Source organism: Uncinocarpus reesii, genomic scaffold, assembly GCF_000003515.1.
Source record: "Uncinocarpus reesii 1704 scaffold_1 genomic scaffold, whole genome shotgun sequence".
Taxonomy (NCBI): domain Eukaryota; kingdom Fungi; phylum Ascomycota; class Eurotiomycetes; order Onygenales; family Onygenaceae; genus Uncinocarpus; species Uncinocarpus reesii.
In genome coordinates, this window is record NW_003052500.1 from 7,856,631 (window position 1) to 7,869,175 (window position 12,545).

The following is a 12,545-nucleotide window of genomic DNA, read 5'->3' on the forward strand; positions in this document are numbered from 1 at the left end:
CATCACGTGCGAGATGCCGAGGCAGCGAGAGACTCTAACTATAAGCGCTCTTCTCAGTCACTGCGAGCCATACAAAAAGGTCACATAACTAGTGGGCAATGCCGCTCAGTTGATCTGCATACATGGTGTTCCAACTAACATTTGAAGCCCTTGACTGATTGTCTATAGAGTGCGCTAAAACAAAACACCCCTTGCTGCCATAATACCACTCAGGTCATATTTCGTTGGAGCTGTCAGGTCCATGATGCGGGCGCGAACAGCATCGTCATCAAGGAGCGGCGGATGCGGAGGGTCTGCACAGCAAAGGCCGGCCACAACGGGGTCGTTGATACAGGGCGAACCGTCGGCAAGACTGAGGAAGTGGTGCTGCAGCGCCGCGGGCTTCTCGATCCGGCGGAGTTTCTCAATCATTGACCAAGTCTCCACGCATATGCGTTTCTTTGTTGCATCATCCAGACTATCCCAAGCTTCTGTCAGCGGAGCGCCGGGAATGACACTCATCGCCAGGCGGCCTTCATCGCCAACGTATGCGGCAAGCAAGATCTCCGGAACAGGGATGTCAGTGTGCTCTTTGACGAGGCGCATGGCGATCTCCTCAGAAGGACGGACTCTGCTTCCAACCTTGAGGACGATCTCGTCGTCGCAGTTTAGGACCTTGACGCCGCCTTGATGGCTCAAGAGCGCGACTTTGTCATGAATTGCGCGAAACATGCGCTCGGATCCCCATTCTTCCCACTTTTCCTCCGGTGCGGTCATGTCAGCTTGCTCAGTTGTGTATGTCGGAGGTTTGGTCGGGGTTATAACTAGTCAACTATGTAAGGCTTCAGAAGAACTCGTTCACCATTGATAGGGTCGGTCGTCAGCCAACCCTGTCCAGCTATCGTCAATGGTAACATTTCGGCTGCTCCCGAGTAAGAGAGATTGCTGCTCAGCAACGCGGGCATCAAGGTAATCCATGAGCTAGTGTCAAATTCATCAGGAAGAGCAACACGGGTGACGCAGCTTATATGACTGGGGAGAATATTCCTCCGCCAGATGCCCTCATCCCATGTTTATTTATAGCAGAGCTTGTATCTAGCTAGCTTCCGTATGGAGTAACAAGTTAGTTAACTAGTTAACTAATCGAGACTTGGCATACTTTCCATCAACATTCATCGGCTGTCAATGCTGGACAACACCTCGCTAATCGATATATATACCATTGCTAGGCCCATCTTCTATGAAGTGGATGAGGGAAACTCAGAAACAGAAGACGTGAGCCAGTTCGTGCTCCCATTAACTAGTTAACTAGTTATTGCACCTCGGGCCGATGGATGACGCTGAATCAACGCCGGCCGGGGCGAATCACCGCGGGCAACACACATCGCTCCCAAATCCCCACGGATCTCCAGCTTGTGCCGGCTCGCGGGATTCAGGCCCGCGCCATGCCAACGCCCTTTAATCGGCCTCGAGTCTCGTCGAGACAAAGGCGACCTTTACCTTCGTCGCAGCCGAATTGCTGAGAACCAAACCATTGTCCTCCTCATCGAACAATGCCTGCTCGTGCGAACCCTGGCCGCGTCTACGTTGTAGGCGTCGGCATGACCCCTTTCCTCAAACCAAATCCAGCCAGAGATTACCCGCATTTGGGGCTTGAAGCCGGAACAAAAGCCCTGCTGGATGCCGGCATCACCTACGACCAGATCGAGCAAGGCTACGCGTGCTATGCCTTTGGAGACTCGACCTCTGGCCAGCGCGTGTTCTACCAGTTTGGTACCGTGCCACCCGTGCTTGACATCCCTTTGGCCGCGCACTGACTTCTTGAGGCAGGCATGACGGGAATCCCCATCGTCAACGTGAACAATGCCTGCGCGACCGGCTCATCCGGTTTATACCTTGCTCGCCAGTCACTCGGCCTCGGTGCAGCCGATGTTGCCCTTGTCATTGGCTTCGAGAAAATGCAAGCGGGCCGCATCAAGAAGGCCTTCTTGGACCGTGCGATCCCGCAAGGCTTGTTAGCCGAGAAGATGTTCGACTTGAACCCGAATAGTGAGCCTGGGAACATGAGTCTATTCGGAAATGCTGGCTTAGAGTACATTGAAAAGTATTTCGCGAGATCCCTCCCTGACCATAGGGCTGAGCTAATTCTGTCTCGAGATATGACGCCGTGGTCGATGATCTCAATGAGATCGCTCGCGTCAACCATGCTCACAGCGCCCAGAATCCCTACAGCCAGTTCCGCACGGTCTATTCCCTCGACCAGGTCAAGGGCAGTCCGTCCATGTATGGGCCAGTCACAAAGTTGCAGTGGTTAGTCCCTAAATAAACGTGCGATCACGAATAACTATTTAACGTTCCTTAGCTGCCCGACCTCTGACGGTGCCGCCGCAGCCGTGCTAGTGTCCGAAAATTGGTTGAACAAGCATCCTGAGCTCAAGGGCAAAGCCATCGAAATTGTCGGCCAATCTATTGTTACGTGAGTTTCCTCACTGACTGGGCTCGACATGTTCGCACTCACATTTTTTCCAGTGACCAGTCAGACACCTATGGCGACTCCGCCATGAATCTCGTCGGCTATCAAATGTCGAAACGCGCCGCACGCGAGGCCCTTGCCCAAGCTAACGTTTCCGTTTCTCAGGTCGGGGTTTGCGAGCTCCACGATTGCTTTGCTGCGAATGAGCTTATTACTATTGATGCCCTTGGTCTCTGTGAACCCGGCAAGGCCGGAAAGTTTGTGCGCGAGGGGAATATCACCCATGGTGGTAAGGTGTTGGTTAACCCGTCTGGCGGGCTGATCTCCAAGGGACATCCGTTGGGTGCCACGGGACTTGCGCAATGCACTGAAATGGTGTGGCAACTGCGCGGATGGGCAAACAACCGCCTTGCCCCGAAGACGACTGTTGCCCTGCAGCATAACCTAGGCCTTGGAGGCGCCGCGGTTGTTTCTGTTTACAAGCGCGCCGACGGCAAGCAAAATGATGCACGCCCTGATGAGGAGATCGCCCAGTCATCTGGCTTGGGTTACAACCCGGCGACAGAAGCCAGGCAGGTGGCAGTTGAGGAAGTGAAAAAGATTCTGAGCCGGAAACATAACAATGCGTGGGCGCGCGTTGGCCAGAAAGGAAACGATTTGCAGGGCCCTCTACTTGCACGAATGTAAGCTTAAAATTTATATATTGAATGCAGCTTAAATATATATTTCTCCGGTAATGATTCAAAACAGTGCCCGATTGTAGGCATTCCGAAACTTGATGTATTGGCGGGATCACACGTCGCTCAGTTGCATGAGATGACTAGGGTATCGTTCTCCTTGCACGTTGAACTTGCTCAGAATCGCCTGGATTTCTTGTAGCTCCTCCTCCTTCAACTCTATCACAGTCGAGTTTTCAACCGCGCGCCCCTTGCTCCGTGAACCTGGGATTGGGATAATACTTGACCCCTTGGATTCGTTCGCCTGGGCAATCGCCCATGCAATCGCCACTTGGGACAATGCCACCTTTTTCCTTTGGCTGACTTGCCGCAAAGCGTCCACAAGGCGCAGGTTGATTTCGAATGCACCAGGTTGGAAGCGCGGATATTGCCGACGCATGTCGCCTTCCGGAAGATCGTCCGCGGTCCTGATTTGGCCCGTCAGGAACCCCCGGCCAAGCGGAGAGTATGCCACAAGGGGAATTCCAAATTCTGTGCATGCTGATAGAATCCCATTCTCCATGGGATCTGTGCACCATAGACTCAACTCAACCTCGACCGCTGCAATAGGAGCCACGGCAGCAGCCCGTCTGATAGTCGCCGCGCTCACTTCGCTTAATCCGATTCCGCCAATCTTTCCTTCATCCTTGAGCTCGCAGAATGTGCGCATTGTCTCTTCGATGGGTACTTTCTTGTCGATCCTCGCTGCTTCAAAGATATCAATCCCCTTCGTCCCATCCAAGATCCGCACGCAGTTTTCCACACTGCGCCTCACACCTGCAGGACTCGAGTCGCACCCATTAGGGCCCACGCAGCCTTTAATGCTGAGCACGACCTTATCAGCGTCTTCGGGATACTTGGTGAAGTAGGCCTTGAGTAAATGAAGGCTGTTTGCGTCTGGCGTGCCGTAGAGCTCCCCGCCATTCCATAGATTGGCACCCGCACCAAGAGCGCTTTTCATAACCTCAAATGCTTCCTCGTATGGGGTCGGGGTTGGTGTCCATGTGAACCCTGGAGAATTACTTGGTAGCTGTACGGAAGGATGCCATAGAATGGTGCACTTACCCATTAGCCCGAAACCAACAGGGCCAACCGGCTTACCAGCGACAGTAGGCATGATGATTGAAGCAGAATATGCAGATATGGTATAAATGGGACAGCTGCTTCAATGAAAGTCCGTTTTGTGTGTTCAATGATTTTAACCAGCAGTCATACACTCCTGAAGTGAATCGCCCTTTATAGTTTTCTTAGGTTATATTGTGTAACTGTCCAAGGCCTTGAAGCAGGTTGGTCATGTAAGTTAACACCGCAAAAATTCAGATGGCCTGCATTTCATATGGACACTGTTGGTTCAGCGACTGTTCTTGTCTATGACTGTTGAGCCCTGCACCTGTTGAGTTGGTTATACACCATAATCTCCATATCTCCGTGAATGTGCACTGCAACCGGCGTTAACAAGGAATTAAGTTAAACCACCGCCGGATTTTGCTTATTTCCACCAAGTATCCCAAAAATCATGAACATGCAGGCCTCTTGAGACATGCAGGAGATGCCGTTTTCTTCATTATTGTTACCTTGGCTATGTATCATATTAACGCCGGACCAAAAATATCAATTATTTCCAAACCTCATGAACATGCTCTCATCAAGTTGTGCAAAGCAGGGATAGTAAGGGGTGCAATAAGTGCCACATTAATACATGCCAGACCGACACGTTATTCCAAAGTATATCCGCAAGGGTAGATCTGATCTGGCTCCAGAATGTCGGATCTTCACCCCGTCACCATGTTTTGACCTCCGGCTCGCCACCATGGTTTGATTCTGAGTCAGACGAAAAGTCTTCTGTGATGCCTGAAACAAAATGGTTTCGTTGTAAATTCTCCTCTTCATTGATCACTCTGTCAGTGTTGTCGTGATGTTCGCCTGTGGCCGCGTTGTTCATTGAGGTGGGAAAGCCCATGCTCGATAGCGATGAATTATGCCGATTGTGCGTTGGCCGCGAGGAAAGTAGCTGCGGAGGCGGGCTGGCTGGTGGGGAAACGGGTCCTGGTTCAGGGGAAACGGGGCTAATGAAGCTTCCGGCATCGCTGGGGAATCGAGGGCGCGGAGAGATCGGGGACTCGTTATATTCGGTGGGAAGTTCCAAAGGCGTCGCAATCGTGGCGCCTGAAAATACGTTACGAGATCGGTCGGCAGAATCTGCGTGGAGCGGTTGCATACCCAGCGCCGGGCGTGAACTAGCTTGAAGTTCATGCACTGGTGAGCTCGCTGCCTCATTGAGGTCCGAATATACAATGGTAGGTCTCGAATGCGGCGTTGTGACAGATTCGTTTCCGACCTCGGAATAACCCGCTGACATGTGTTTCTCCGGCGGGCCATGATCAGTCGTTGTTGCTGTGGTAGTTGCATCAATATTCTTGCCGGGCATCGACGTTCCATAGATCCAGCCCATAATCCGGCTCCGCTTTTCGCTCGTAGCACCCTCGCTAGGAGCGTACCGTCTATCCTTGCGTCTACGCCAGAGAAGCCAAGCGACGACCAAGCCCGTGATCAAGATGAGCCCAAGAACCACCCCCAGCACCGGGCCAACCCAGTTTGGGAGGCCACCTCCACCAGATGGCTCTGGCTCCGAAGGAGTCTCTGTGGCTCTGTAGGGGTAATACGTTTTAATGGGTTTAGAATAAGTTCGCGAGAAAATAGCACGTAGGTCGTCATTGACCGTGGCACCGCCATCAGCACTATACTACAGTTAGAAAGGGCAAATATACAACGAACCAAGTGTTAAACCATCACTCACTTTCTTATCTCATCAACCACGAGCGAAGGGACCTTGTATTCTTCCCATGTTTCAGGATCATAAACGTTTTGGAAGCTAAGAGTGTTCAAGTTGTAGACTTGAATGACACCTCCGTTTAAGCATATCGACTTGCCTAGAAATTCTCCGCCAAGAACAAACATCTGGTTAGGATAGACTTTAACGCATTTATGCCCGCGTCTACCGTGCTCGCTCTGCCCCTGAGATGCCTTTATCCAGGTAAAGGACGGCACAGAGAGAATATATACATCGTCGAATGCCTTCTCGCTTCGATCACTACCACCGTAGCCGCCATAAATGTAGATGTTGTGTGAGCTCCCGTTTTTGGCAGACGCTACAACTGAGCAGAAGTCGCTACGCCCGGGAGGAGCGATGCCAGTAGTATTTTGCGTGAACCTATGGTAGTGAGTAAGTGATTTGCTTACAGGGAAAAGAAGCAGGAAAGCAAAGGAGGGGTTGCAGTAATATTCACCATTTTTTGCTTGCAATGTCATATATAGATACAGTCTTCATGAAACTGTCCCCCAGCCGTTCCTAGAACACGATTAGATTATCCATGCAGAAGGGCCTAATAGCGAAAGGGGATCTAGACGTACGTTATCACGAGTTTGGTTAGCAGTTAGGCTGCCACCCTTGAAAACATCCTCAGGGTATGGGACGCCACCAATAGCTATGAGCACTCCACTGTCGGAGACAGGGACCCAGGCAAGTTCTGCCTTGCCTCGCGGAATGATATCTGGAGGTAAAGTCGACTTGTCCCACTCTTCATCCCTCCATTTGCTCATGTCCACTGAAACAAGAGAATTCGCAGAATCGTTGGCCAAGGGACCCGCAATAGCGATTGGGCCCCAGTTTTCTCCGCGCATCCCGCTGAAATAGTACCCTCTGTTCTCACTGGGAACGGATACGCCGGCACCATGGGTGATATATCGAGTTACGTTGTTGTTGGTGTGGGTTAGAACAAATCCCTCTTTCCAATTCGGGGAGCCTGCTTGTCCCGAGTAGTACCGCTCATACGAGAGAGTCTGATCTTCAGGCGGAGGATTGTCTGTTTGGCGGTGGAGGCCCCTACGTTCGTCAGAAATAGCTCAGCCGGCTTAATTATTGTGACTGTACCCATAGAGAATGAACTCATAATCATTGGCAAGCATGGCACCGTCGACATAATTTGGAGTAAGACTGGCGGATGCACCATTGATGGCGTTCATGCGACCGAACAGGCCAGTCAAATTGGTGTGTGCCGTGTCAAAAGGAGTAGAAAGTGGAAGTGTAAACACTTGACCTTCAACTGAAGCTGGGCGGACGTCAGCTAGATGCTGACTGCCAATGAATTTCTAGAAGGAGATACCATCTTTGTCGACCCCATCATAGGTGCCATCTGTGAGCCCCCTATCAACGGGCATGTCAGTGATTGCATGAAGATTCTGATGAGCAGCTGGAAAATACATACCTCCTCCACCAGAGCTCACCTCCATCCAAATATATCGTGTCTCGAATGACGCCCGCTACGTAAAGGCTCAGTACACTAGTCAGTGGGGGTAGGAAGGGCATGACACACCTCGAAGTTTGCTCCAGTTACATATAGAAATGTTCCTCTGACCTTGGAAGGCCTGCGACGATACCAGTTCTGCAGAGAGTAAGGCAACGCTCAAAAAGCCGATGGAAAGACGCGCCATCGCAGGTGAGTTTGCCATGCACTGCTGAATAACGAGAAGAATGAGATTCGAAACGGGTGTCTAGGCTTCGTTCATGCCACCGAGGAACTATGATCGCCGTCAATACTGCCTGATGGATATCATTCTGAACTACAGACCAAACGAACTCGTCGAGATCGTTTGAAGAGCAACAATCCAAACACGATGTAGGCTGTTCGAAGTCTTGACATCAAACAACGAGATATTAAAAGAAGTGTTTAGCCAGAGCTTTGATTCCCTCTGGAACGACTGTAGCTATTGAGCAAGCAGTTGGCCTATGATGCAAACCAGCAAAACGGGTCAAGTAGCAATGCAGCCAAATAATACGGTGCAGAAACTGTATGCTATCACCAACTAAAACAAAAGTTACTAACCAGAATACACGCAAAAAGTATACTGTTGATGGCACAACTAGGTTGAAGTTATTGGGCGCGGCAATTCGACAAGCGAAGCGGAGTGAAGCAGTTCATCCAGGCGCCGTGTCGAAAAGATTGAGTCAAGACTCAGCAGCCGAGTAGTGATGAAAAGTGTGGGATCGCTCGGCGCAGCCGCCACAAGGTCGTTCACTCGCCATCGGCGGTGACAGTCATCCATTTCCGGTGAAGAAACCAACAGGCCCTCCTAGCTAGACCCATGCTCCGCAAGGATGGAAAGAAGTCGGCGACACATCGTGTTCTGGTTGGACGGACGACGCCAAGGGCCTCGAAGGTGGGCGATCGGAGGGGAAGTTGCCAATAATACAGCCCACGGCTGAATCAAGGAAGGCCTTAAACGGCAAGTTACATTTAGTCCGACCAGGATTCGAGAATCTGGTGTGGCGCGTGGTTTTGAGCAGCTGTTTGTCGGTGGGGAGGATTCCGGGAGATTCGCCAGAAATGCGCGCGATTATTGAGTTTCTTTCACCTATCCGCTGCGAGGGTCATTGTCATCATAAGAGTATTATTAATAGAAGTTCACAAAGGTTGTCTGCCTCGCATAGTTATCGAGAATCGACAAGGATCATCGACGGGAACGCTAGTCAAGAATTGTCAAATCAATGTGCCCCGCGGAAAGCCAGCCGCGACTGATGTCTGCCACTGAAGCCCATGACTGCGACCGTCGTTGACGTCGAAATAATTTACGAGGGCTGTACGTAGTAAGCTTGCAGCAATCGTGTCAAGGTGGAAATCAAGTATGATGAGGAGTGAAGACTCACCAAAACGGCCGGAGACTTACTCTTGAGCGAAGAGGGGCGGACGGGGGGTGCAATTATTCTTTCTAGTCGTCATGATTCAAGTGCCTGCGCGCGCTCATGAACGGTGCTGCTCTCCTCCGTGTACCCTCTGAGTCTTAGCAGGAATTTTTCGGTTCCTGGAAAGAACTTTGAGAGAAGATATCAAACCCCACCTTTCGTAGCATCCGAAGTGCTGGGCCATTCACAGGGCTAACTGTGGGAGATTCAACGAGTCATTGATTGTCTCTGCCCTGAATGTTCCATTGACACAGAACTGGCTTGTAAGCTGCCGGCAAGTCCCAGGATGAAAGTCACTGGCAGTCAGGAACGTGGGCGCAAACCAAGGCGTTCGGAGGAAGGACTCCAAACATGTGTTTTGCACGACAACCGCAAATTTCCAGCCATCATCGCATCTGATTCGCTGCTTTTGGGGTTCGCGGCCGAAGATTTCCTCAGCGGCGGCTCGTTGCAGCAGCGATGGCAGCCAGAATCACCCTTGCGTGATCCCGGCCCACAACCCCCATGTCACTGACTTGCAGACGTGGGGAACTCAAGCCCGGAGGATCCCGGGGAGGGACGAATGACGAGAAAGGGCGGGCGTCGCATCCGGCTGCTTGGAGAAACAAAGCAGACGAGGTTTGAAATGGCACCCTGATTCATCACTGACAAGAGCTGCCACGAGAATTGATTTTCGATCAATGGCAGTGTTACATTTGACTCGCACCTCGTTCCTGAGAGACAGTGCCAGAAGACTCCCATGAGACAGGGATCCGATTAGCAATTTGCATGGTTCTTGTCTCTTCCGAGAGGGGCACGTCGAGCATGCCGAGACAATGGCTGGCAGTCTGCAGACAGGCCGATCCTGCGGGGAACGGGACACGAGCTGAGGAGAGACGAGGAACAACCATGGGAGATTTCAGACAAAGCAGAAGCACGGCCTTGTTGGAGTTCTTTGTGCGCATGTGAGATATGGCCAGCCTGTTCAATGTGAAGAGAGAGAGAGAGAAAGAAGAGAAGAAGTGAAGTGCCTGCTGACTCATCACCGCCTCGACATCTTGTCAACGTCCTGCCATCTCGCATCGTCAACTCTTGCGTCTCTTGTCTCTCGTCTGCTGCAGAAGACGGCCACTCTCCGCTTGCGGACCTTGTTCCAAGCCAACGGGATTCCCATTTCTGAGCACCGCTGATGGGATGACCGTGTATCCACCCGTGTTGCACCCCGGTTCTTGTTGCCCGGTCGCACCTCAGCACTCTGGCTCTACCGCCAACTGGCCTGGAAAGAACTTCCTCATGGAGATCTGACCACCCTGTGGCGACGATCTGACTGCAGTCAAGGCTCAGCTTTAGGTCATGGCCAGTGCTATAGTTATATTTTCATCCCACTCGGACACATACTGGAACGAAGCAGCCGCTTCTGCACTGGCGCCTCGCAGTTGATGGACAAAAAGCCCGGCTAACAGGGGACCCTAGGTTAGCGTTCTTTGTTGTTGATATGCCCCTCAATTCCTTCGTATTAAGCCTCCCAATGGTCATAAAGCGGCGAACCAGCGAGCCCATCATGGGGAGCACTCTCTTCGTGTTCGTGGTTATCAATTGAGGCTGAAGGATGTCAACGAGTTCCCCCCAAACGTACTGCCTGCTTTCCGTCTAAGTGATGAAGCTCGGCGGGCCGACTCATTATTATGACGGTGAGGAGCCCTGGCTTCGCACCTTGGACATTGTGTGATCCCCCAGAGTTACGTCGCTTTTTAATACCCCGGTTGCTGGCCCTTCTTATTCAAGTGTTTGTTCGAGTGGCGTTCCAGGGACCTGCGAGTCTTCACCCAGGTTTGTTGTACCTGGCAACCCAACGCGGATGTTTTCATGATTATCCCAGCCCTGCGTTCACTAGCTGTTTTTGCGCATCTCCCTTGGCTGAGAGGACATTCCAGATTAATCTTCTACTTTCCCCCTTTTGCTGCACTCCTCTGCCTGTGCTTTCCACTTCTCTTCTTCCGCTACCTACTTCACAACGGTCGCAGCCATTACAGAGGCACCCCATCTGTTGGCTGTGACTGTCCAAACCTTACAGCTTGTCCCGGCGGAGACCAATTGGTACCATGAAGTTGTTTCATTCAATTCTCGTCTTGGGCGCATCGCTTTACCCTCAAGTTTATGGTGAAAGTGGCGTTCATACCAATGACATTGGCTACGGTCCTTCTTCTCCGGTTCCCACAGCTGCCACAAGTCCAGCTGGAGTACCAGCAGACGTTCTTGGGGATGGTGACAACGCCGCGGTGAGTTGCGCAACACCATGCCATAGCTAGTGGCTTGCAAGATTGGAGTTCCTAACCTTGTGCAGCTCAACGCTTACTGTCTACATTCGGGATGCTATACATCGACAATTCTGATCACACGGACTTTTACCTTGCCCACAATCTCAAAAGTCTCGTGGCCCACCAAGTGGCCGCATCCTACCAAATGGCCGTATCCTACGAAATGGCCGTGGCCTACCGACTGGCCCACAAAGTGGCCTGAAGACCCTAAAACCGTCACTGAAACTGTGACAGAAACAATCACCGTGCCAGGCCCACCTACGACTATCACAGTCCGGGTAACGGAAACGATCACGGTGCCATATACCACGACGGTCATTACAACGGTGGTTTCTACAGACATCAGGACGACAGTAATTGAGGAAACAGAGTTTACGACTGTCACTGTAACTGATGAAGAAACAGTGACACTTCCACCAACAACAATTATAGACGAGGAAACAGTGACGCTTCCACCGACAACAATTATAGACGAAGAAACAGTGACACTTCCACCTGAAACTATTGTCACCACTCTACCTCCGGTTACTACAACAATCATAATTACCTTGCCTCCAGTCACAAGCGTAGTTACTACTACGCTTCCTGCTAGTACAATAACGCTTCCCGGTAGCGTAACCACGCTCCCAGCCGAGACCATAACCATCACAACAACCTTGCCCGCCAGCACGGTGACGGAAACCACCACCATACCGGGTAAAGTGACCACAATTATTCAAACTGTTCCTGCAACGAGAACCCTTACTGGAACCGACCGAACAGTCACAAGAACCGTGACGCAGATTTCAGTCTGCCCATCGCGCACCGTGAACCCAACCTTCACACCACGCCAGCCACTTCCATCGAATTACTTATGGGGTTGCCCCCCAGGCTCGCTTTGCAGACCAAATCGTACCCCCGAGGACGGCGATTGTAATTTTGAAGTCGGCCCCCCAAGTCTGAATTTTTTCTGCAGTCTGGATGAATGCAAGGCGATCCCTCCACTACACCCCCCGCAATTCTGGGGCCCACCGGTGGTCGGGGATAGGGTCGAAAAATTTATCATTTCCCCCGGATATTACAACCTTGATCCCCGGAAGTTTGGTCTCGATTTTGACATTTTTGTACATGCGAATTCGAGCGACTCACTAGATTTACGCAAACGGCAATCTAACGAGCCTGTACCCGCGGTCTGCTACGAAGATTGCAATAATTGTGCATTGGAAGGTGAAAGGAAAAACCTGTCGCCCGAGCTATGTGAAAGCGGCTCAATATTCCTAAATTTCTTGGAGCATGCCAAGCTTGTATTGATCGTTATCATCACCTGGGCAGGGTACATTTGACATATCCGCCCCGATTTC

At 51.4% G+C, this 12,545-nt stretch overlaps 5 protein-coding genes across 5 annotated transcripts; 2 read left to right on the forward strand and 3 right to left on the reverse strand.

Moving 5' to 3' along the window:
* Positions 1 to 174: 174 nt before the first annotated feature.
* On the reverse strand, positions 175 to 756 carry UREG_02947 (uncharacterized protein; the record flags this gene model as incomplete). Its single annotated transcript, XM_002543385.1, has 1 exon — positions 175 to 756. The coding sequence occupies one exon, from the start codon at positions 754 to 756 to the stop codon at positions 175 to 177; it is 582 nt and encodes a 193-aa protein (XP_002543431.1).
* A 776-nt stretch (positions 757 to 1,532) lies between these two features.
* Positions 1,533 to 3,139, forward strand: UREG_02948 (uncharacterized protein; the record flags this gene model as incomplete). Its single annotated transcript, XM_002543386.1, has 5 exons — positions 1,533 to 1,752; positions 1,810 to 2,083; positions 2,137 to 2,289; positions 2,342 to 2,455; positions 2,509 to 3,139. 5 exons carry the CDS (start codon positions 1,533 to 1,535, stop codon positions 3,137 to 3,139), a joined length of 1,392 nt encoding a protein of 463 aa, XP_002543432.1.
* Positions 3,140 to 3,244: 105 nt separating this feature from the next.
* On the reverse strand, positions 3,245 to 4,285 carry UREG_02949 (uncharacterized protein; the record flags this gene model as incomplete). The annotated part of the gene is made up of 2 exons (XM_002543387.1): positions 3,245 to 4,179; positions 4,234 to 4,285. 2 exons carry the CDS (start codon positions 4,283 to 4,285, stop codon positions 3,245 to 3,247), a joined length of 987 nt encoding a protein of 328 aa, XP_002543433.1.
* Positions 4,286 to 4,948: 663 nt separating this feature from the next.
* On the reverse strand, positions 4,949 to 7,534 carry UREG_02950 (uncharacterized protein; the record flags this gene model as incomplete). The annotated part of the gene is made up of 7 exons (XM_002543388.1): positions 4,949 to 5,906; positions 5,966 to 6,379; positions 6,456 to 6,517; positions 6,580 to 7,051; positions 7,100 to 7,277; positions 7,332 to 7,372; positions 7,434 to 7,534. The coding sequence occupies 7 exons, from the start codon at positions 7,532 to 7,534 to the stop codon at positions 4,949 to 4,951; spliced, it is 2,226 nt and encodes a 741-aa protein (XP_002543434.1).
* Positions 7,535 to 10,989: 3,455 nt separating this feature from the next.
* UREG_02951 (uncharacterized protein) lies at positions 10,990 to 12,527 on the forward strand (the record flags this gene model as incomplete). Its single annotated transcript, XM_002543389.1, has 2 exons — positions 10,990 to 11,166; positions 11,232 to 12,527. 2 exons carry the CDS (start codon positions 10,990 to 10,992, stop codon positions 12,525 to 12,527), a joined length of 1,473 nt encoding a protein of 490 aa, XP_002543435.1.
* Between the last annotated feature and the right edge of the window lie 18 nt (positions 12,528 to 12,545).